At 31.7% G+C, this 26,297-nt stretch overlaps 2 protein-coding genes across 3 annotated transcripts in view; both read right to left on the reverse strand.

Annotated features, from left to right (window-relative positions):
* Nucleotides 1-26,297, reverse strand: part of LOC145329451 (alanine--glyoxylate aminotransferase-like) — a 557,715-nt gene that overhangs the window by 186,535 nt on the left and 344,883 nt on the right. The window lies entirely within an intron of this gene.
* Nucleotides 1-26,297, reverse strand: part of LOC145329449 (gamma-aminobutyric acid receptor subunit beta-like) — a 79,643-nt gene that overhangs the window by 26,470 nt on the left and 26,876 nt on the right. For both annotated transcript variants that reach the window (XM_080173599.1, XM_080173598.1), the window contains exons 5-10: nt 24,822-24,909; nt 24,173-24,217; nt 18,852-18,952; nt 9,047-9,109; nt 7,536-7,629; nt 5,249-5,360 (exon numbers count right to left, since the gene is read on the reverse strand). In XM_080173599.1, the coding sequence (XP_080029725.1) occupies nt 5,249-5,360; nt 7,536-7,629; nt 9,047-9,109; nt 18,852-18,952; nt 24,173-24,217; nt 24,822-24,909 (503 nt within the window). The remainder of the gene's footprint in view (nt 1-5,248; nt 5,361-7,535; nt 7,630-9,046; nt 9,110-18,851; nt 18,953-24,172; nt 24,218-24,821; nt 24,910-26,297) is intronic.

The following is a 26,297-nucleotide window of genomic DNA, read 5'->3' on the forward strand; positions in this document are numbered from 1 at the left end:
ATTTTGATCATGATGATGTCAACATAAAATCTTCTTTTAAAAAAATTTCTGCTTGTGGACAGTTCTTTTTTTAACTTGACAAACAATTTTCTGCAATCTTTGGATTTTTTTGTTTAGAAATAAAGCACAACATTTAGTAAATGCCGCGATTCCTCTTGTTTTCTTGATGGTGAAATACAAAATTTGCCCCCCAACGGCAGCTGAAAAAGGCAATTTAATAAAGGTTGCGTTATTTTGCCCTCCAAATTAATTTTCGATTTAATTTCCTTGTTGGTTATACCTTATTCCTACATTGTTATATGTGATTTTTCAGTTTGGCTAAGATCAGGTTCTAATCCAGAGGATATTTATTATTACTAATGATGTCACAAGCCTCACGTAACATTAGCTGATATCAGTTTTAACATCTCTGGTATCAAGGGTTTAAACAATATAAAAATAGCTCTAAAAATGTCTAAAGTCTTATTTTAGATACCTTAGATACCTACTAATCATTCATGACTTTAAAGAAAACTTATCATAAGAAAACAACCTTTTTATAGACTTTACAGTACAGCAACCTTGACTCTAGAAACTCTGATCCATGATAATAATAATAATTTTACAAAATTTTGATGTGCCCGCAAAACTTTGTGTGTTAGGATAATTCAGGGGGTTCATTCTAGATACTATAGATGTAGGGCTCAATCTACCAAACTTTCTTCCCCCCCCCTCCACCCCCAAAATTTCTTCAAGCTGACAAATCCAGAATTTAAAAAAAATTATTCTAGTCTCATTTTTTTATATATCCTAAAATATAAAGGTTTTTCTATATGGAGCTAAAGATCTCAAAATACCAGATCTGATAAGGTTGTGCTTTTCTGGAAACCCTTATTAATGCCATGCTGGGGTTTGGGGTTTTTCCTGGCTATCCCCTAGAGGCTGTGTTTGAGAAAAAAAACTAGTATTTAACAAAAATCATATTATAGTCAGTTTAACTTCAAAAGAGCCTTTATAGATTATTTAAAGAATTTAAGAAAATTAACAAATACTCAAGAATCTTAAGGGATTTATGCAAATTACCCATTCTATAGATTATAACTATTGATTGGCAAGTTTGAACACTACTAGTTTGGAACCAACAATTAACAATTTTATAAAAGTACCCAAAGTTTATAATATGAGCTCTGTTTTTCTAGTTTGAAAGAAATAGCCTAAAACTATCCAAGATGTTAAATCTAAAAATAAAATAGCCTAAAACTTCCCTTTGCATTATGAGAAGCTTCCCTAAATTGGAGAACTAAATTAATTTATTAGATTATGAAATCTTATGCTACAAACAAAACCACTTGGTCCTTTAAATAAAAGGATAAAGTTTCTCGATTTCAGGGTCTTGCAGGAGCCGAGAAATATTGATGTGCACATCGTAATGTGAACAATGAACATTTAACACGTACACACACACACACACACTAACACACACACACACACACACACATCAGGGATATAAAGGGACAGGACAATGGCCGATAAGATAATGCACAAAATTACCTCTTTTTGTAGATAACAATTAGTGGTTGAAACATTTGGACACTCAAATTAATGAACCAACCAACCAATAATTCAATAAAAGTTCCTAAAGATGTTGATCCAACGAATAAGAAAAATACAATTTTGGGGACTAGTGTAATAAACAGCCCAATGTCCCCTCCCTCCCTGCACACACATACATACACTCATTAAAACGTATGTTTGAAATAAAAGAACAATGTTGGAGGTTTTGTATTTTGTTATGACCTATAGTGACTTTTATCTTTGCGTTTCACCGTAGTAGAATCTCTTAAACTGTTTAACTAATTTTATATACAAAAAATTTAGATAATCTGAGAAATACAAATAAAGCTGATTTTAGTAACGAAATCATTCTAGAATATAATTCTTGGTGTCTTTTTAAGCTTGACAGACAGACCGACTGACCAAGAAAATTATATACTAGATACTCATTTGTACAGGTGATCATCACTAAAAAATTAAGATGTATAATATATCTAAAACATCAGCTGAAATAGTCACATTTTCCCAATTGCGAAAAGGAAGGAGACACTGAAAATTATAAAGTAGCAGCGCTACTCATAAACACGGAATAATTAACTCGCTCCTTCAAAAAAATGAGTTTTAAAACGCTAATTCAAGAAAAATAATTGACATGATTTTTCCTATTCATTTCATGTTAAAAAACTAAAACTTTTCTACTGAAAGATAATATATGTAGTTATTAGGAATTAAAACAAACAAAATTGTGAATGAAAAGAGCAAAAAAGAAACCTCAAAAACAAAATCAGGTTAAAAAATGAAGAAATTCTAAATAAATTTCCAAAAAAATATTGCATAATGATTCTAGCAAATTATATTGAAACATGGATGATTTTATCCATTAGTAGCTCAGCTATAGCAAACTATCATATTAATCAGGAATTTGAGGGACGATAAATTGACATGTATCCCCAAAAATGATAAACAAATTACCCCTGCATGCTGAAGATTTGGATTATTCGTTGAAAAGTTTGGACACCAATCATTAAGAATCCAACCAATAAAAACGTGGTTATAAAACATTGAGTACCAGTGTAATTTACAGTCCAATCTCCCCTCCCATATCATAATAAATAAATAAAGCACAATATTTATCCCTTATTGTAGATTAAGTCAGACTTACATATTTACAGTATTTCTAGAGTAGCTGCGATGCTGGAAAGAAGTGAAATAAAAGATAACACGAGGAAAAGAAATAAATTGATTTGTTTGGAAAAGTTTGTTTCCATTGTTCCTAACAAATTTCTAATTACAGAAACTCTTAATTGAAGCAGATAAGCAGGGCTCGGCACCTTCAGATAGTAAAAAGATGAACAGGATTGAGAAAGTGAAAAATCGATTATAAATTATAGTGGTACCCAAAGTTTTATAACCACTTTATCTTTTTCATTGGGTCAAAATTTTTAGTTACTTTATCAAATTTTGATTGGTTTGTTACAACCAAACTTTTCAACAAATTGAATTTAGATTGATTTACTGTCAATTGTCTAGTTTATGACTGTGGCCGCGGATTTTAAAGCTAAATGTTCTTTAGACTGATTTTGATGGGTACCTTTGGCAGTAGCTTGATTAAAGAAAAGAAACTGATTAAGACAACGTCTGCCGAGCCCTGGAAATAAGGTTTATGTTTAGTAATACAAATGTTTGCCAAGACAACCTTCTCAAATTTTACTTTGCCAACTTATCTTTCATTAAACTGATTAACCATCATTCAAATTTGGCTTTAATTTGTTTAATTAATTTTGCACAATAACAAAGGTTGTGAAAAGAAACAAAATTTATTTTATCTTCTTTAATCCTCTAAAATGGATACATAGACTTTTGGTAATGATTATAAAGTTACTATGCTTTCAAAATTGTTCCTAACTGACACAGGAAAATCACATTTCCCCCATATCGCTACGGACTAACGGACGAAAAAAGTGAATTATAGAGTACATAGCTTCGGAACTAAACCCAAACTTTAGTTCCTTATGTAATTCTCTCGTTAAATAAGAAATTGCATAAGTTTGTAACATTGAGTTAATTTATTGTTCATTCATTTTGGCAATTCTGTTTATTTCAATTTCAATTGTTGCAATTACAGTGTGCCCGTTTTGCCGCAAATTGTCAATTCTAAAAGTTTGTCATATTCGCAATAAAATATTGAGAGAGAGAGAGAGGGAGAGAGAGAGAGAGAGAGAGATTGAGAGAGAGAGAGAGAGAGAGAGAGAGAGAGAGAGAGAGAGAGAGAGAGAGAGAGAGAGAGAGAGAGAGAGAGAGAGAGAGAGAGAGAGATAGATAGAGAGAGAGAGAGATGGAGAGAGAGAGTGATAGAGTGAGAGAGAGAGAGAGAGATAGAGAGAAACGTATATATTTAAGACAATGGAATGGAGATATGAATGTAAAAGTATCCAAAGTTTCTAAGCCAACAAGTATCCTCCCTGAGCTGGATATTTAAATCATTTCAATGGTGCGCTTAATCACCCCGTAAAATGCGCCGCTGTGATAGCACCATTGAAATGATTTAAAGATCCAGCTCTGGATAAATGGAAAGATACGGTTTAGTAAGAATTTGAGATTGTTATGATTTACAGAAGTGATAGAACATTAAAGGTATGTGATATTACATAACATTTTTGCTCAGAAATCAAGGGGAAGGGTTAACAGTTATTTTAAAAAATCTTAAATAGTTATTTATCGCATCGTATTATAGACATCTTTCTGCAAATATCAAAATAAAACCAGTTTTGTTACCCCCAAGAAACGAAGGCCGGGACTTTCGTTACAGAGATCTTCATGTAAGTACTTGGATTTCAACCTTCATGATTAGTGGACGAACGAACACAAACTGTTTAAAGAAAAAAATATAATATGCCAAAGGGTTCAAATTTGTTTAATTTTATACAAAATACTAATTTTAGAAAATAATTAAATTTTGTTTATTTTGGGAAATTTTAAATTTGTTAACAAAAATCAGTTTAAAATTTTCATCCGATTATGTAAAGTGCATAGTACCGGTATTTTGTCTGAAGCTTAAGATCTCAAATACAAATAAACTGATTAGATTCTCTGTTTTAGGTAAACTTAAAATAGGTCCCTTGATGGTTTTAGATTTAAGTCTTGGGGTGGTATAAGATGTTTTAGCCCCGTCTTTCCCTTTTAAATACAGAGCCTCTAGACGCTAGATACGTAGACGCTAGTATGATTTATAGTACATAAATTTGAAAACATTTTTAAAAATTCTGATTACTTATTCACGAGAGGAAAGTATTATATTATATGGCTTTACATATGTGTAAATGTTCGATAAGATCCCCTAAACAACTTATTTTATTGGTCAAAAATTTTAAGGGATATCAGGTTTTCAGCCCTACTTGGTGTAACCGCTAGTATTCTTTAAAGATAAATAAATGGAAAACTGAAGAGCTTTATCCACAACAATATGTACTTTTTTTTATGAAAGTCGTAAAATAAAATTATATTATGCTCATAAAATAAGTGATGTATGACTTTTTTACTCCCCATCTGTGTTTACTGTATAAGTTTTATATACAAATTTCATTATAATATCGGAAAAATATTTTTGTTTATAGTCTTGTGCAAAATACTAAACCCAAAATGGTAACTGGGGCGAAATTTTTCAAAAGTAGCGAAGCTTCTCTGTAAGAAACCGTGTCTGTCCGTCGTTACTGACCTGATCCAGCTGACAACAACGAATAATCCTGAAGGTAGATAGTAGGTGATGATGTAGAAACTCATTTTCCGTGTCAACACAAGTTCGAAGCCAGCCGCACTGTAGTTCATACCTAAATAACAACAAAAAATCAGCTATCAAAAATGTTCAACTGCAAGCCATCAACACATTTCTTTTTACAAAATGCAGCAGTAGCAATTAAGAAGCTTTTGGCAGCTGAATAAATGAAGGAATGTGTATAAGATGATTGTAATATGTTGCTTTACAGCAGGGATAAGGGATGGGAAACCTGACCGAAAATTAGGTCTCAGCCTCCTTTTTAAAGTGATGGGGCAACTTTTCTTTTTTGCCTATAAAATCAACTCATTTTCGCCAGTTCATTATTGGCTGTAGGCTACTATCCAATAGCCTGAAATTTGCTTTTAGCATTAACCAATTATTAATAACAAACGCGTCCCCCAGTTCATTATTGGCTAAATTAATTCAAGCAAACATAAATTTCTGCTATGAGAAAGACAACAATGGAAAGTTTCTTAGAAGGACAACAATATATATGACGTTCAATCACATCAACTTATTATTAAATCTACACATTAATAAATGTCCATATAGCAAAACATAAATTGAGAGATCGTTTTTTGAAGACTGAGTAGGATTCAACATTTTATACTTTAGAACAATGTGAAAAACTCATTGTCTTTAGACAATTTAAAAGTTACATTTCATGTGGAATTGATAACCCACCTAAATGATTACAAATACAAAACTAGTTCAATATGTAAATAAAAGTGTACTGTGTTTTGTTAAAAAAAAATTTTCATTAATTTTGGTAAAAATTATTGCACACTTAATTGAACTTTTCTGTTAATATTTAACGTAAAATAAATTTTTTTAAAAATTCTTAATTTATATGTATGCTATGGAACAATTAGTTGATAGAATGTTACCCATGTACTTATTCAAATCTACTTAATTTATTTATTAAAGCTGGGGGGCTAAAGCGGTGTTTATTTCTAAATACAAATTTTGGGATGAAGTAGATCCCCCCTTAAAATGTTTGAAAATAAATCAGATTTAACCATCTCAAAAAAAACTTTTTTTTTAAATGGGGGGGGGGGGGGGGGGTTGGCGAAGTAATAACGGGATTCTACTTAAAGCCACTAACATATTGGTTCTTTGAAAAGTTTTTATTATATTTTATGATTGGTGAAATCAACTACCTGAATTCTATTCTATACTTTTTTTCTTTGCATTCATATAATAGCTATTTCATCATTGTTCATAGTTTTCAAATCTAACTACTGCGTCATCCCGAAACTAGTTTTTTAGGCCTAGTTGGAAAATAGGCCTGGAATAATATTTTCTTACGTTTCCCATCCCTTATCCCTGCTTTACAGCATTTGGTGTTTTCCTTCAATGTGTCTGTTGAGCACAAATGACCCTCCCCCCCATATTCTATCCAAAATGTGTTACTTAGGATCGGTTAGGTTAGGTTATATTGGGGTACTTGGTAGATCCGCAGGGTCCTGGTACCAGTTATGGCTCATAATAGGGGTAAGACGTAGAAAAATAACCTAACCTTATTGTGATATATCTTTTATAAAAATAGGTGGAGAGGGGGTTCTGTGCTCGACATGCACTTTGTGAGAAACCACCTGCATGTTCATCCTATTACATGCCCTTTAGTTCCTTACTGTGTCTTAGCTATACAAGTATTTTGATCTTATATCAAATTTGATATATTAGCTATATAGGCCTTTACTCATTAGATATCCACGCTTAAATCATACTAAAATGAAATTTGCCGCAATTTAAGTTGTGGATGGTTAAGATAGGAAATTAAATATTCAAGCATATAATCACGGCAGGGTAAGGATATTCAGATATTTTTATCAATGTAAGTAATTTCTAGCCCCTATAGACATTCTAACTCTACTTTTCTATTTATTTAGACTCTTCTAACCTTTACTTAACCTAACCAAAAATAAGCTTAAATTATTTTTTTTTAAACCGCTGAACGAATATAGTTCTCATTTACAGTGTACCTTTTCATTAATCCTAGGTAGGTTTATAGCTATTTTGGGTGGATGTACCACCACCCTACCATTAGAAATCGCCCTTAGAAAAAATAACCCCCATAAAAATAATTTGTTACTTTTTATTTTTAAAATAAAAATGTCAACTTTAACCCTCCATTCGAGTGCCCCTAGAGGCCTCTAGGGGGCTTAGCCGCAACAGCAAACTACAGAAATGTTTATTCGTACACCGTATAAAAATGATTTATTACCTAGAGCAATGTAGCTAGACTTAGCCTTGGGCAGGGGATTAAATTCAACTTGATAGTCCAGAACTGATTTTATGTCTTCAGCACGTGGGATTCCCTGAAATATTAGACAACACATTCAATAAACAGATTTTCTACAGATTAGAAAATAAAACAGCATAGGTAGAACATTTTTTATGCATAGATTGACAAAGAAAATTATTATTTAAAAAGTTAGATTTCATATAAAAATTACAAAATTCAAAATAATGATTTGACTATAACTAAATAACTGAAACTGTCTCTATCCATGGACTAGGAAAACATTTTCGGTTAAACAAAAACTAATGTTAAAATTTTATGGCAAGAAGAATAATTCACAATCTATATACTCTAATATTTAATAGACTCAAAATTTTTCTTTTCCGTTTATAAGTTTTAAAAGTGTAAAAAGTTGGCGAAAAATTATTTCTTTGATGCAAGAATTTTGGAAAACTTTTTATAAAATTCATTTAAAAAAGCGCAAAGTAACTGGATTAATCAATTAAAAACAGGCAAAGGCAGAAAGATACATTGCAAATAAAGGTCAAGAGATATAAGGTCGTGCGTAACATATGCATAGTATAAATAAAATTCAAAAGAACAATTATGATTTTATGACTAGACTTATAAAATTTATTTTTATGACACATACGATACAAATACAATGTACATGTACGAAAATACGGAAATATATATTTTTGTATTCAAATGTGCATTAAATGCTTTGTCAATTTCAAAAAGACATAAATTCATTAAAAATTAACATTTTAAAAACAAATTATGTTATGACGTAAAACCATTTCTTTCTTTAATAAATAAACCGAATTTAGTTATCACTACAAGATTCAAACCGACTAAAACCACAGAAATCAATTAAAAGAAAACAAATAACAATCATATACGCCAATAAGTAACGTAGCTATAATATGATATTAGCTGGATAATGAACAACCTGAGTTCTGTGCTACAATAGAAATTTTGGGTATAGTCTCTTTCGTGGCAACGCTCCTTAAGGGGCGATTCTTCGTATTTTTACAGTAGCTATTCTCCTATTTCTAGCCCCTGCGGTGCAATCACCTAACCCAATATAACCTAACCTAACCTAAAATAACCTATTTACAAGCCATTTTAAAAATACGACGTATCGCCACTTAAGGGGAGTTGCCACGAACGGGACAATACCCGAAATTTTAAATTTGTGTTTATGTCTGAAACTTATTGAATAAGGCAATTTTTTTCTTTTTTGGCAGTTATTTCTAGTAAATCGCCCAATAAAAACCATGGCTCGTCAGCCGCGTGTAAGCCACTTAAATTATTGTAAATTTGTACCAATCAATCTTTCCGAAAACATTTTTTGTCATAAAAAGCGGGTTAACATTTGAGGCTTATGCGCGGCTGAGGCACGGATGACGAGCCCTGATAAAACTGGTGGCAAAATGACATACAGGCAGATTCCATAGTTATAAAGTAACTGTGATTTGAAAAAATGTTACCTCGTTTATAAAAGTGATTTTCTTGTACGGGTAGTTAAAACTGCCAACTCGAAAATGACAAACCTACAAAATTATAATTTCCTTTAATATTTTTGGTATGTATATAGCAATTTATATAACTTTTTGTCTTTAATAAGTTCTGTTTGTATCATTAATTAATTCTGTTTAAGTGTGTTGTGGTAAAAAACGACCAGACTAGAAATGTTACAACAATATTTCATTATACTTTTGAAGGCACCAGGGTTCTTAGGGATTAGACATTGGACGAGAAATTGATGTACATTCCCAATGATGATTCAAAAAAAAATTTAATGGTTGAAAAGTTTGGACATTACCTACCAACCGATCAAGATTTAATTAGTACCCAAAGTTTTTTAACTAACAAATTTGAGAACGTTTTTGTAAACTTTGTGTACTAGTATATTTAACAAGTCCCTGAATGGTACAAAATAAGGTTGGTTACTAAGAGCATAAAAAAAACAGGTTTATAGACAGTTTCAGCTGTAACATCTTATGTTAGATTAGGTTAGGTAAGAAATAGGAGAGCTCTGCAGAAATAGGCACCTGCAGGGGTTACATACATGTTTTTAAAAGTCTGCTTTAACAGATTTTTACCACGAACATGCCTAAACCCCCTTGTTTTCATTAATTTTGAAATATAGGTGGTGTGCAGAGGTTGTGCTTAACAAGGGACTTTGAAGGAAATCGTCATTTTTTTCCCCCAACCCTGAAGTACAATCACCTCGCATCTTGTAAAAAGAAAGAAATATTGTTTGGAAAGAAACCATACGCCTTGTTGTCTAACATTTTAGGTTTGTCCATGTGTATGTGTGTGTGTGTGTGTGTGTGTGTGTGTGTGTGTGTGTGTGTGTGTGTGTGTGTGTGTGTGTGTGTGTGTGTGTGTGTGTGTGTGTGTGTGTGTATGTTTGTGTGTGTGTGTGTGGTTATCTCAGGGATGGAGGAACAGACGAAAAAAATTCCTAAGATATTGATTATTTCTTGATAACTGTTAAAATTTTGTCAACCCAAGTAAAAACTGGTAACAATTTGTCGATATGAAGTTTAATATTTTAAATTGACTTAACGATTTTTAATTACATTTTATCTAGTTACTTTCGTTGATATTATAGCTTTTTTTTTAACAGGGAGTAAACAGTATGTAGAGCAAATTCTAAAACTGATTCCATATCTTTAATTTTACATGGATCTTCGGGATAAGACAAAAAAAACATCACAAATAATGATAAACCAAACTACCCCTTTTGCTAATTGAGATAGTTGGTTGATAAGTTAAATACTTTTATTTTTGGACCAACCAAGTAAAAAAGCACCTAAAGTTTTTCAGCAAGTTTTTCAACAATAAGATAACGTGGGCACCAATTTAATTTACAGCCCAATGTCCCCTCCCTGCCTGTATTATATATTGTAAGAATGGGCCACCGGCACATTTTACATTTTACAAACATCTACTACAAAAACGCTCTAAAAAACTGTATCGTATTTGAAACGATAATTTATGTATTCTAATATATATATACTAGCGGCTTTGCCCCTAGCCTCCCATCCCCCAAGAAAATAGTTTTAAACCTTCCCGTGCCCTATGAGAAGCTACCTTGTAAAGGAGAACCCGATCGGTTCAGTGGTTTGCGAGATCCTTCGCTACAAACAAACAGACAGACAGACAGACAGATTTAAATGATTTAAATACTGTAATTCATACATTTTCGTTTAAGTACTAAAAAATCATGTAACGCATTTTTGTAATAATCCACATACGGGAATATATTTGCAAATTCTTCTGTCAATATAATGACCACAGAACAAAATTTCTACCTTCTTTGTCCACAAAATGGAGTCAGAAATTTTAAATTGTGCCCGATGCTGTCTAAAATGGTGCAAAAAATGGGGACAAATTTCAAATTGTTTTGGCGTGTGACGTCATACCCCCATCTCTTTTCTAGGGGGTTTCTTTCCTCCTTTCCTCCTTCCCCTTTCTTTCCCCTCACTTGTGACGTAAATAAACAGCCCCGTCAAATCAATTTGAAATTTGTCCTCATTTTTTGCACCATTTTAGACAGCATCATTGTGCTCTATGCTCGCACATATCCAGAATATTTGGAATATTAAATATAGCATCATAAATATTATGACAATCTTTATCAAATTAAATCTTTAGCAGTTAATAAGCCTAATTTATTATCTAGGTTAGCTTAGCTTATAAGTTCTGTTCGTTCCTTTTTTCCCCTAATCTTTTCCGAAATAAGAAAGACTAAGTAAGAAGATATGCTAACATTGGAAGCTAAATAATACAAATAACTCAGCTGAAAAACCATTTAGATAAAAATTAAAAATCTTACCAAAATTATTGATATTACTTTTTAAATCAACTAGCAGCTTCGCCCCTAGAGGCCTCTTGTGGCACTTTAAATGTTTGACTTAAAAAGATAATACGCTACCTATCTATTCGAATTTTTTTTTGATCTATTGCGATTTCTCTTGGGAGGGTAGTGGTACCCTCCTTCAAAATAGTTATAAACCTTCCCGAGGCGACAGACAGACGGACAGACAGACAGACAGACAGACAGGCAGACGGACGGACGGACAGACATCATTATACTTTGTATTATAGATTGCCTTTCCTTAAAAGGTCTCAGGATGAAGCATTGTTTTTCTCTGCCACAGTTATTTATCTTTTCTTAAAGGGGAAATGTTGACTTTTATTTATATACTTTACTATACATTTATTTTTACTAAGGATAACAAAGTCTCAAATCAACCTAAAAGATCAACCTTATTCTATAAAATCAAAGGCTATATATTTGTGGCTATGCCTTTAAATTAAGAAAATTAAAGCAGTCTTTGCAAAGAAGCAAGAGCGTTTGTGTCTTATGTTATCGAACATTTGTAGCAAAAGTGAACCTTATAAACATAAGTTATTTTATTCTCAAAGCACCAAAAGGCCGTTCAGGAACAAGCAACCATGTTTAGCTCATCAAATCCCATTTAATACATATTCACTGGTCAGATTGGGGCGTTGCACGCTTCTTAATTAGGGTAGATACAAACACAACTAATCATAGAATAGTTTCGCTACAAAAAAGGTAAGATACATGAGCTAAACTTTGATATCAAATTATTGTTTAAGCAACTGAGCTTAGAAATAGTAATTTTTCTACACATATAGACTAAACTTTAGCTTCGTTTTTGGAGTGGATTAAATTTTATTCCAACTTGAATAACCTAACCCAAAACTTTAAAAACCTATATAATCTGATTTGTAATTTGTGCTATAGAGTTATACATCTATATATGTCCTAATTGATCTTGGTACAGTGTACACCACCACAGTGTACACCACAAGGTTTTTACACATCTATTATATTTATTGTTGTGCTTTCTATTATAGTACAAAATAATTATGTAATCCTTAATAAACAGTTTCATTTATAGGTTTATAAATAATTAAATAACTCTCAAGTATATGCGTTTGCTAAAGGCGAAGCTTTTCTATTAGCATTAGGGTAGATCCGTCCGTACATCCCACTATGTTCCACGAGTGACAAAAAATCGTTTTTTACATTTTATAAAATACACTTTTAAACAATTGTTTAGTAATATACACAAGTTTTGGGAAATAAAGCCGAAAGAATTAGCTCTTTACTATGAAAAATAAGAATTTTACATGTAATTATACCAGAGGTATGGAATTAAGTTCCTTTTCATCATTGTAAACAACTATTTTTAAGGTCAACTAAACTACATTTCAAATCAATGTGGACCCCTTATTTTTAAAGCTATTTTTAAGTATTATATATTTTTGGAACCAGTATGTAATAATTTATACGTTTAGCCTTTAAAAGAAGTCAAATCTCCATTTTTTGTTGTAATTGTAGATGGTTTACTTAGCATACTCGATTTCTGTAAAATAGACAATTTTCTTCTAATGAAAATTTTACGTTTTTAAGACCAAAAGAGTCCAAGCAAATCCTCTTACATGGTGATATTAGATGTATGTACAATATCAGAGAACTTTACCCTGTGCATGCGAAGGTATGCGAAGTTTGTTTTTTTTAAGCCCTAAAGATACTGGGTCTATAAAAAAATAACAATTTTTTAAGATATAAAAGTAATTTATTTTTCTACTTATTTCCAACACATAATCAATTAAACTAAAAGTAAAGAAAAGTTTTAAATAAAGATTATCCCTAAATGTCTAGGCTCTTATTTGAACTATTTTACCTTTTTATTGGGGGGGGGGGGGGGGTAATGCCCCACTTATATCCACATCTAAACCCATTAAAGCTAGAAGTTTAACAAATTTTATGTGGTTTCCTAGTTCAAATATATATTCTTATATAATTAGCATTATTTACTCCCTTCACACTTATATTAAGCAATTTTTTTCCAAAGGTGCTTTCAAAAAGACAAGTAGAATTTGTATTGTTTAAGATAGAAAATGCTTCCTTTCAAGTAAATTGAAAATAAAATGAAAGTCTTATATCAGAGATTTATAGGGATTATACAATGGCCGAGAAATTAATGTACATTCCCAATGCTAATACACAAAATTGGCCCTTCTTTAAATTACAATTAGTGATTGAAACGTTTGGACACACAACTAATAAACCAACCAATCAAAATTCAATAAAAGTCCCACAAATTGTTATGCCTACAAATAAGAAAACGCTATTTTGTGAATTTGGGGACTATTATAATAAACAGCCCATTGTCCCCTCCCTCCGTACATTTACACACAGAAAATAAATAAGAAATAGGCACATCTGTATGTAAACTTGAGATTGGAAATCTCAAAAAATAAATTTCGGCGGCGGCGATTGGTGGTAAAACGGCGGCAGATTTTCATATAGTTTCAGTAGGTCATACATACTTGTTAGAAAAGCTTATGTTTAAAATCTAAAGTCTGTAGGTAAAAAATTGCACTCAAGAGCTGTTTTAAGATTTCTGAGAGATCAGGACCTGCAGGATCATACCTGGACCCTGAAATTGACTTAAACACTTAAATTTCATATTGGTATGTACTAGTATAGGATATTTTAGTATTTGGTAACTTAAAATGCTTAGTTTAAGGCAAACAAAATATTTTTGCTCTTTACCTGTATGACCCTGCCAGGTCTGCTGGCATCCTGTGCCAACCAGGATGGAGATATTCAAAATTTCGTCATTACATTGAAAGATATATGGATACTTATTACTACTTAAATAAAATTTCGTCAAAATTTTAAAATATACACTCGCTATGATTTTTTGTCATTTTTTGGCTTTTCTGGAACACAGTGCATCCGTGCGTTATTATCGTTAATTTAAACATGATAGAATTGCCATATCAATTTGAAATTTTGCCTGTAAAAGTTAGGTAAAATTAAGAAAGCATATCAACTCTATAAACATTACCAGAAAGTCCGTAAGTCCATTAAAATTAAACATGGAGATTTAAATATTTTTAACACTCAACAAATGTAAATGATTATTTGTGATGTCCTACCGTTTTATAGTGAATATGTAAAGTAAGATCTCAAAACAGCTGAATTTTAATAATGAAATCAAATTGTAAACAAGAATAATACATAGATAAATAGCGAAAATTCATAATTTTGATCCATTGTCCTATGCCTGAATAATAATTGTTAATACTGCTGGTAGAAGCTGAGATATCATACATCAAATATATATTAGTTAATGTTAGGTGCCTTTTCCCAACTGCAAACTATTTTTACATTTTTTTATGTTTTCGTTATTGTTTAAAACGACTTTAAGATTTTTTTTGTCTCTTATTATCAAGCTTTTTGTGGAAAAATCTTCCTATTTGATTGTTAAATTTTGCTATATGATTAATGATGATTTGCTGTATTATTAAAACACTATGGCTGGTTAATCCTAATAGGTTATTAACCTTATTTGTTGTCCCATAACCGGGATTAGCCGCCTCTGCAGGGATCTTAAGGGATAGGACAAATGGCGATTATTTGATGTAACTCCCCAATAATGATAATTACAATTACCCCTTCTATAGATTAAGATTATTTGTTGAAAATCTTTGAAGCTGCTTGTTTGTCTAACAAATCAAGATCTACTTAAAGTACCTTAAGTTTAATTAAGCCTTACCTTGACTAAAAAAAGGAGAAAGTTAAGGTTTGATAAAATGTAATCTGAATTAGGTGAAATAATCTATGAAAGACAAATAAAAAATAATTAATATAAATCAGGTGCATTACGTCCAACATTAACGAAGCTGTTCTAAGTTTTTAATAAAACAGAAAGTTAAAAAGAAAGCACATGAACGTAAAGCAAAAAGACAAAAAAAATTTCAGTTTTGTTTACTTGCATATTCGTTAAAAAGTTCACAAAATGAATAAATCTATTGATACTAATAAATCTAAATTAAAGTTTTAAATAACTTTTTAAAAAGTTTAGCAACAAAAGTTTCATAAAGAAATTACTCAAAAAATCCATCAATAAACATTATGGAGATGTTTAAAAAGAAAAATGTATCAAGAACAATTAGATTCAATAGTTATGATCCATTGAATTTTTTTTCCCGGGAAAACCATACAGTATATAATATGTATACCGGACAAAAAAAATGATAGGGAATGAACGATAAAAGATAATTAAATAAATAAAACTGGATCGATTACAGCTTCAAAAATAATTTGTGTTATCTATTTAAATTTTAGGTAAGCTGTAAATATTAGACGAAATAGGGTTGGTAATTTAATTATTAAACCCCAGTGTTAGTATATGAAATTAAATAAGAATGATCCAATATGAACACATAATTTTATATATTATAATAGATAAAAATCTTATTTTTGATTTTGACAAAAACAGTTCAAAAAACATAGACTGTTAATAGAACATTAAGGACCGGAACAGACAAACAGACAAACCTTCACGGCCATCCAATAGAAAAGCTTCTAACTTAATGTAAAGTAAAGTGTATAAATGAAATAAGCTTATCCATCTTCCGGAAATTAAAGATATCTTCTACCATTCAAGGAAATAGACTATTTTTCGTGAAAAATTATATTAGTAAAGGAAGATTTTAAAAAAATCACCTACTTTAACATTCAATTGTTGTATATAAACCCAGTGTTTATTAAGATCTCGTGAACTTATAAAAACAATTGATATTAAATTTCCATGGAAAATTCATGTTTTCAATGTTGTAATCAAGTAGGTGGGCGGGGAGGGGAAACCCCCCAAAAGAGATGATCCCTGGAAAACATTCCCACTAAGAGTTTTTTAGGATTTCTAAATTATATATATGTGTTATTTTAAAATTATATTATTGCTTTGCTACATTATTACTATTATTAGATGATTTTTACATATAATTTGTGTATAATATCTGTATCAATTTCTTTCCGTATGTAGCTACTTCTCCCTCTTTTTTTCTGCTCTCCTTTTCTTACATTCTATCCTTTTATTAACCCATATTTTCCTGTAACAAAGTACGACAAATAAATCCCAGCTGCCCTGAAAATTTTAAACATGTTTAGGCAATGGTGAATTTGGTCAATTCATCCTTGTTTTATACTTATTTTAAAATATACATTAAATGTTTTGCCAATGTCTAATAGACATAAATCTATTAAAAAACAACATTTTAAAACAAATTAAACCATGACGTCAAGCATAATTTTTCCAATAATTTATGCAATTTAAATTAAATAAAATATTTTTCGAAAAAATTACAATTATTTAGTGAAAATCAATAAAACTTGCCAATACAATGGAAAATAAAATTATATACATCAATGATTATTAACAAAATTACCCCGTCTGTTGATTAAAATTATTGGTTGGACACTACTGATTTTGAACCTATTAAACAATATTGTTTAAAAGTATCCAAGCTTTTTGATTCAACGCACAAGATAATTCGATTATAAAACTTTGGGTACCAGTAAAATTTAGGTCCAATATCCAATCCCTTGAATCCAATTTGATATTATCCGTGTATTCTAAATGTGTGAGCATATAAATGAGGAAAGTGTTCCTTCAAAACAGCTGACACCTGAAAATTATGTCTAAAATTAAAAAAAAAAAATTTAAAAACAGCCAATTTTTAACATTTGTTATTAATAAAGAACCCAGTAAAAGTGTCTGACTATGACATCAGAAAAAATTAACAATTAACCAATGAGAGACCGCTATATATTTTACTATTGGTCAATTACAGTGAATACTGGCTTCTCATTGGTTAATTGTTATTTTTTTCTGACGTCATAGTTCGACACTTTTACGAGGTTCGTTAATAAAATACTCTAAAGTAATAAAACTATATAGTAGGACGATTGGCGTTAAATGCTTCTACTTAATTATTAATTATGAAATACTGCTTTTGTTCGTATATCATGCAGCAAAAAATGCTTTAGATCTGTTTATGAGCCATTTTAAATCAAGTGACTAAAATCTTCCCAAAAGTAATAAATATTCTTTCCTAGACATTGCGCCCCTAGCTTCTAACAAGGTTGCTAGATATCACTAGCTTCCCTGAAAAACATGACCGGTTCGTGCTAACCTTTTTAGAGATATATTGCTAATAATTATTTGTTCGAAATAACACCTATGAGTGACAGAAAAGGCGGCCACAGGATGCAAGCTTCAAGTATCAGCCAACCCATAACCAAGGTTTAGTATACAGGTTGTATAATTATGGTCACAGGATGCAAGCTTTATGTATCAGCCAAACCATAACCAAGGTTTAGTATACAGGTTGTATAATTATGGTCACAGGATGCAAGCTTTATGTATCAGCCAAACCATAAACAAGGTTTAGTATACAGGTAGTATAATTATGGTCACAGGATGCAAGCTTTAAGTATCAGCCAACCCATAAACAAGGTTTAGTATACAGGTTGTATAATTATGGTCACATGATGCAATCTTCAAGTATTAGCCAACCCATAAACAAGGTTTAGTTTATAGGTTGTATAATTATGGTCACAGGATGCTAGCTTCAAGTATCAGTCAACCCATAACCAAGATTTAGTATACAGGTTGTATGATTATGGGCATAGGATACAAGTATCAGCCAACCCATAACCAAGGTTTAGTATACAGGTTGTATAATTATGGCCACAGGATGCAAGCTTCAAGTATCAGCCAACTCATAACCAAGGTTTAGTATACAGGTTGTATAATTATGGCCACATGATGCTAGCTTCAAGTATCAGCCAACCCATAACCAAGGTTTAGTATACAGGTTAAAAAGATTAAGAAACCTGATAATATTTATTTACAAATAACCTAATACAATTTTCTATGGAATTTGCCTACCTTAATAATCAATTTTGATCCAACATGTTTTTTGATGATGTATAATAATATAAAGTTGGCAGAGGGATAATTGTTGCAAACACCAGCTCTTTTATTTTATCATCCTTGCATTATTCCTCAATCTTTCCTTTTTATCATTCTTTTTACATACATATTCTTTACAAATATTCTGTAGAGCAATCCTACTCTATAAGTTATTTCATAACAAAGAAACAAAAAATCTAATTAAAAGAGTAGTTGAAGTCTATATGTTTGTAACATTTGGTTCTTTCTTTAAACTATAACAACAAGATTAAAAACAGCTTTTTATTTCGTATTATTTGATTACTTGTTTCGAATTCTATTATGATATGAATATTAATGAAGTTTTTATGAACAATGAAAAAAAATGATTTGATAAGTTTAATCTGTAGAATAAGTTATTTTGTTTGTCATCATTGGGGATGCATATCAAAATATCATCCATTGTCTTAACTCTTTATATCACTTAAAATGTCAATACCTGTATGTCGACAGGGAAGGCATTGAAGTTCATCTGGCAGATAAAAGTAATTTTACTGGCCATGGCGTACAGTACCTCTCCAGAGTTATCTATCCATACTCCTATAATAAATATATTTTACTAGCTGTGGAGTACAGTACCTCTCCAGAGTTATCTATCCATACTCCTAGAATAAATATATTTTACTAGCTGTGGAGTACAGTACCTCTCCAGAGTTATCTATCCATACTAATAGAATAAATATATTTTACTAGCTGTGGAGTACAGTACCTCTCCAGAGTTATCTATCCATACTCCTAGAATAAATATATTTTACTATCTGTGGCGTACAGTACCTCTCCAGAGTTATCTATCCATACTCCTAGAATAAATATATTTTACTATCTGTGGCGTACAGTACCTCTCCAGAGTTATCTATCCATACTCCTAGAATAAATATATTTTACTATCTGTGGCGTACAGTACCTCTCCAGAGTTATCTATCCATACTCCTAGAATAAATATATTTTACTAGCTGTGGAGTACAGTACCTCTCAAGAGTTATCTATCCATACTCCTAGAATAAAATATATTTTACTAGCTGTGGCGTACAGTATCTATCCAGAGTTATCTATCCATACTCCTAGAATAAAATATATTTTACTAGCTGTGGAGTAGTACCTCTCCAGAGGTATCTATCCATACTCCTAGAATAAATATATTTTACTAGCTGTGGAGTACAGTACCTCTCCAGAGTTATCTATCCATACTCCTAGAATAAATATATTTTACTAGCTGTGGCATACAGTACCTCTCCAGAGTTATCTATCCATACTCCTAGTATAAATATATTTTACTATCTGTGGCGTACAGTACCTCTCCAGAGTTATCTATCCATACTCCTAGAATAAATATATTTTACTATCTGTGGCGTACAGTACCTCTCCAGAGTTATCTATCCATACTCCTAGAAAGAAATATATTTTACTAGCTGTGGAGTACAGTACCTCTCCAGAGTTATCTATCCATACTCCTAGAAAGAAATATATTTTACTAGCTGTGGAGTACAGTACCTCTCCAGAGTTATCTATCCATACTCCTAGAAAGAAATATATTTTACTAGCTGTGGAGTACAGTACCTCTCCAGAGGTATCTATCCATACTCCTAGAATAAATATATTTTACTAGCTATGGCGTACAGTACCTCTCCAGAGTTATCTATCCATACTCCTAGATAAATATATTTTACTAGCTGTGGAGTACAGTACCTCTCCAGAGTTATCTATCCATACTCCTAGAATAAATATATTTTACTATCTGTGGCGTACAGTACCTCTCCAGAGTTATCTATCCATACTCCTAGAATAAATATATTTTACTAGCTGTGGAGTACAGTACCTCTCCAGAGTTATCTATCCATACTCCTAGAATAAATATATTTTACTAGCTGTGGAGTACAGTACCTCTCCAGAGTTATCTATCCATACTCCTAGAAAGAAATATATTTTACTAGCTGTGGAGTACAGTACCTCTCCAGAGTTATCTATCCATACTCCTAGAATAAATATATTTTACTAGCTGTGGAGTACAGTACCTCTCCAGAGTTATCTATCCATACTCCTAGAAAGAAATATATTTTACTAGCTGTGGAGTACAGTACCTCTCCAGAGGTATCTATCCATACTCCTAGAATAAATATATTTTACTAGCTGTGGAGTACAGTACCTCACCAGAGTTATCTATCCATACTCCTAGAAAGAAATATATTTTACTAGCTGTGGAGTACAGTACCTCTCCAGAGGTATCTATCCATACTCCTAGAATAAATATATTTTACTAGCTGTGGAGTACAGTACCTCTCCAGAGTTATCTATCCATACTCCTAGAAAGAAATATATTTTACTAGCTGTGGAGTACAGTACATCTCCAGAGTTATCTATCCATACTCCTAGAAAGAAATATATTTTACTAGCTGTGGAGTACAGTACCTCTCCAGAGTTATCTATCCATACTCATAGAAAGAAATATATTTTACTAGCTGTGGAGTACAGTACCTCTCCAGAGTTATCTATCCATACTCCTAGAATAAATATATTTTACTAGCTGTGGCATACAGTACCTCTCCAGAGGAATGAGAAACTGTCCCAATTTTGTATAACTTTAGCGGAACAAGTTCCAATTACGTCATATTTTTCTTTCCCGAAAAAGGGAGGGGGGGAAGAAAATCTCTTCAAAAGAGATGGGGAAAACCTCTTTTCTCCCATCTCTTTTTTCTTCCCCCCTTCCCTTTTTTTTCTTTCCCCCTTCTCTTTTTCGGGAAAGAAAAATATGACGTAATTGGAACTTGTTCCGCTAAAGTTATACAAAATTGGGACAGTTTCTCATTCCTCCCTCTCGAGAGTTATATATCCATACTCCTAGAATAAATATATTTTACTATCTGTGGCATACAGTACCTCTCCAGAGTTATCTATCCATACTCCTAGAATAAAATATATTTTACTAGCTGTGGAGTACAGTACCTCTCCAGAGTTATCTATCCATACTCCTAGAATAAATATATTTTACTAGCTGTGGCATACAGTACCTCTCCAGAGTTATCTATCCATACTCCTAGAAAGAAATATATTTTACTATCTGTGGAGTACAGTACCTCTCCAGAGTTATCTATCCATACTCCTAGAATAAATATATTTTACTAGCTGTGGAGTACAGTACCTCTCCAGAGTTATCTATCCATACTCCTAGAATAAATATATTTTACTAGCTGTGGAGTACAGTACCTCTCCAGAGTTATCTATCCATACTCCTAGAAAGAAATATATTTTACTAGCTGTGGAGTACAGTACCTCTCCAGAGTTATCTATCCATACTCCTAGAAAGAAATATATTTTACTAGCTGTGGAGTACAGTACCTCTCCAGAGGTATCTATCCATACTCCTAGAAAGAAATATATTTTACTAGCTGTGGAGTACAGTACCTCTCCAGAGTTATCTATCCATACTCCTAGAAAGAAATATATTTTACTAGCTGTGGAGTACAGTACCTCTCCAGAGGTATCTATCCATACTCCTAGAAAGAAATATATTTTACTAGCTGTGGAGTACAGTACCTCTCCAGAGTTATCTATCCATACTCCTAGAAAGAAATATATTTTACTAGCTGTGGAGTACAGTACCTCTCCAGAGTTATCTATCCATACTCCTAGAAAGAAATATATTTTACTAGCTGTGGAGTACAGTACCTCTCCAGAGGTATCTATCAATACTCCTAGAAAGAAATATATTTTACTAGCTGTGGAGTACAGTACCTCTCCAGAGTTATCTATCCATACTCCTAGAAAGAAATATATTTTACTAGCTGTGGAGTACAGTACCTCTCCAGAGTTATCTATCCATACTCCTAGAATAATTATATTTTACTATCTGTGGCGTACAGTACCTCTCCAGAGTTATCTATCCATACTCCTAGAAAGAAATATATTTTACTAGCTGTGGAGTACAGTACCTCTCCAGAGTTATCTATCCATACTCCTAGAAAGAAATATATTTTACTAGCTGTGGCGTACAGTACCTCTCCAGAGTTATCTATCCATACTCCTAGAATAAATATATTTTACTAGCTGTGGCGTACAGTACCTCTATCCAGACTCCTAGAATAATAAAATATTTTACGGGTTCTCTCAAAGTGCCAAGTCGAGCACCCCTCCTTATTTTTGAATTATTAAAAAAAATATGGGTGAGGGGTTCAGTGTCCGATAGGCACTTTGAGAAAAAGAAGCACAATCAAAAAACGTTTATACAAGGAGTAAAAATAACTCGATATTTACACGAACAATGTTTACAGAACATAGGTTTGAGGACTGGAAGACTAAAGCTAAAAACTTACAGAGTTGCTTTGCTACAAAAATTGTATGATATATTATCTAATATGAATTATGTATTTACTTATACAAATTTATGCACAATATGTTTGTTAACAATAAGCGGTTTCCTAACATATTTTCTCTGAACAAAATTACAATAGGATTGAGGGGGGGGGGGGTGGATTAAAATTAATATATGCTGTTAATACGTGATTACTTGGGATAACTTTTTTTGAATGTTTTTATGTATGTTACGATATATTGTTTCGTTTGGTATTTATATGCAATTTTGGATGTGATTTTCAGAAAAGTAATGTTTTTGGCATATTTTGCAATTAAAAAAAAAACCATGGACAAAGTAGTGATAAATAGGGGGAAGGGGAGAATTTTATAATGAATTGAAAGTCTTTATACCCGGCATAATACTGGTGCAGATATAATAAATATTATAGGGAACCATAATACCCAAGTATAGGCTATAAATCATGCACATAAAATATCTCTCAGCCTTTTCTTAAAAATCCTTTTTTTTATATTCCTTGCAAATAAACGCTTTTTAAGATTTTTAAAAGCTTCAATTTTATTTTCAACATTTCTAAATGCTGTTTACGTCTCATGATTCTAATATCTTTGTTAGTGTTAAACTAAGTTATTTAGAAATATCCGCTCGTCTATTAATAAGAATTGAATTGGAGTAAACTTGAATTCCTCGGCTGCAATTTAAGAAACACGGTTGAATTAACTTTGACAATTTCTTATATCAACAAGCAACCAGCATATAATTTGTTTAAAATCTAAATGGCTGCCATTATTAATTGCCGGCTGATTTTCTCAGTGTGATAAATCTGATGACCATTGAGCATCTACTCTATAGCTCACTACTTGTTTTCATTGGTATTTAATCGACGAATTCACCCTACACAGTGCATATGAAGGTGCTTTGACTTTTGTGTCAGAACCTAAATTTGGACATAGTGCATTTCATTACCCTAGGTTAGGTAACTTCATTTCACTTTTTAACAAAATCTAAAATGCAGTCGTTTTTGAGAAAATTAGATTTGAAAATTTCAAGTTCAATTTTCATCTACTAGGAGTTACCGCATAATCATGACAAGAAAAGCAAATATTATTTATTTAAAATGTTGAACAACTTTGCTTTTATAAAGTCTATCATAAAATCTCTCTATATATGATTTATTTCAGTCTGAATTTCCGTGACCTTAGCAAAGCAAATGATAAAAATGGCCATGAATCAACTCACTTAAGGAGTGGTTTTATGAAGAACTTTATAAAAGCAAACTTGTTCAAAATTTTAAATGCTTTTCTTGTCATGATTATGCGGTAACTCCTAGTGGATGAAAATGAAGTTACCTAACCTAGGGTAATGAAATGCATTATGTCCCAATTTAGGTTCTGACACAAAAGTCAAAGCACCTTTAAACGCACTGTGCCTAGCTTTAAAACTAAAATTATTACCTTCTAATCTTGAAAGAACTTTGTGTGTTTCAAAGGACATAAGATCTGGGAAATTAAAAACAAATATCTTTACAAGTCAGAGCCACTAATAAAAATAATTTAAAGTTATAGAAAACTATGTTTCCAAATGAATTAAAAAAGAAAGTAGAAACTTTTGAAATAAAATGATAAATGATATTTTTAAAGACAAAGAATGAAAATCAAGGAAAGGGAAATATTGAGTACCTATTTTTGGCATAAAAACGGCATTAAAAGGAAAAAAGGTATGATCTTCCAACTTTTAAACTTTTTGACAACAATATTTTGTATGATATAATTATCCTATCATCAAATTTTTGTAATAATGATTCCTAGCACAATAAGGTAAAGTATTATAAATGTGGCATCTCTATAATCAAATCCTAAAAATGAGAGAATGTCCTCTTATTGCATCCTGTACTTACGAAGTTTTGCAACAAATTAATATACATTTTTGTTTAGACTAACAAATTAATGTTCTGCTTATTAAGTTTTGACACTCTACAAGTGGTTTTGTGCGTTTGTCCTTTCTTTGAAAGCTTTGCTTTGATAAATGTTGTCATTCTTGATTTTTACCATTTAAGATTTTTTATACAGAAATAAGATTGAATAAGATGAATTTGTTTTTAACCTAGAATTTCTATATCAGGTATCCAAAGGTTAGGTAGCACGTTCAGGTTGACCGCTGTTAACCCTTCCTCACCACCAGAGCTTAGCTCCTAAATAGATAGTAGTTAGATAGAAAGTAGGTGGATAAGTTGACCGCTGTTAACCCTTCCTCACAACTAGAGCTTACCACCTAGGCACTCAGATAGATAGATAAATGGATAGACAGAAAGATATATTGTTTGGTAGATAGATATAATAGACAGAAAGGAAGAATGATAGATGTATTGAATAGAAATAATTAAATTATATTTTTTAAAAACAAGAATTTTAGAAGCAGTATGGCTTCTGATATATTTCAGGCTTAAATATTTCTTACTACTGTCTAAGAATCTACACAAATAAAATCAGACACCTACCTCACAAAGTAACAATCATTTTTTAAAACATACTTTTACCGACTAATTAAGAACAAATACAAATCTGTAGTAAAATAAAAACAAACTTCAGTCAAAAAGAGCAGTTTAAGATTGAGGTGGTTAAAACATTTGGACACTCAACTTAATAAACCAACCCAACAAAGTCTTATTAAACTCCCCAAACTTGTTAAGCTAACGAATAACGCTATTTAAAACTTTGGGGACTATTGTATTAAACAGCCGAATGTCCCCTCCCTTCCTGTGAACGAACGGACTGACCCTATTCACTGAGCGCTACAAAAATACCATTCTATTTCCTTGATACTACATTACTTGACTATTAGTCCAGAAATACTTGAGTAGGTTTGTAGGGAAGAGAAATGGACATTGAATGGCTTTGATTGCCACTTAACAGACAAACAACCAATGATATCCTAGGTAAAAGAATAATGTAAAGGGTTAGGAAGAGGAAAATGTAAGAGAAATTAATACATCTAAAACCCTTTTTACAATCTTAATACCAAAAGCAGCATTTTACCCACAAAAATGAGTCAGTTATTGTCCATTGTCATATCTTTTTATCTATGACAGAGTATTACAGAGACATAATGATTGACCACATGGAAGAATAAAATATTTTAAGGTTACGTGCGTGCAAAAAAAAGTGCTTAACAACCACGCGGATTCGATTGTGGCAGAGACTTTAGTTAGCTTATAAATTTGTTTTGTGGATTAAATTAAACTCTTAAATATCCCTTTTCTTATAATTTAAGGGGCTAACATCAAATGACTAACTTTAAAATTTTTTTTATTGAATATTAGCGGCTACGCCCCTAGGGGGAAGGGATTTATTAATCATCTTTCCCTATACTGCTTAAGTTTGGAACTTTTTAGTGATTTTATTTGTCCTTTCTTTATATACATGTATATAAATAGTTTTATTTTGTTGTAGCTGCTCGCCTTATGTATACTTTAATACTTTTTTTCTAGCGAAGCTACCCTGTAATTTAAATTTACTGTCAGTATATAATTTACTTGGTCCTTCGTTCTGTCAGTTCTGCAACAAAAATATAGATATCTAA

This window comes from Acartia tonsa, chromosome 10 (genome assembly GCF_053477335.1).
Source record: "Acartia tonsa isolate MP-2025a chromosome 10, ASM5347733v1, whole genome shotgun sequence".
Lineage (NCBI taxonomy): Eukaryota > Metazoa > Arthropoda > Copepoda > Calanoida > Acartiidae > Acartia > Acartia tonsa.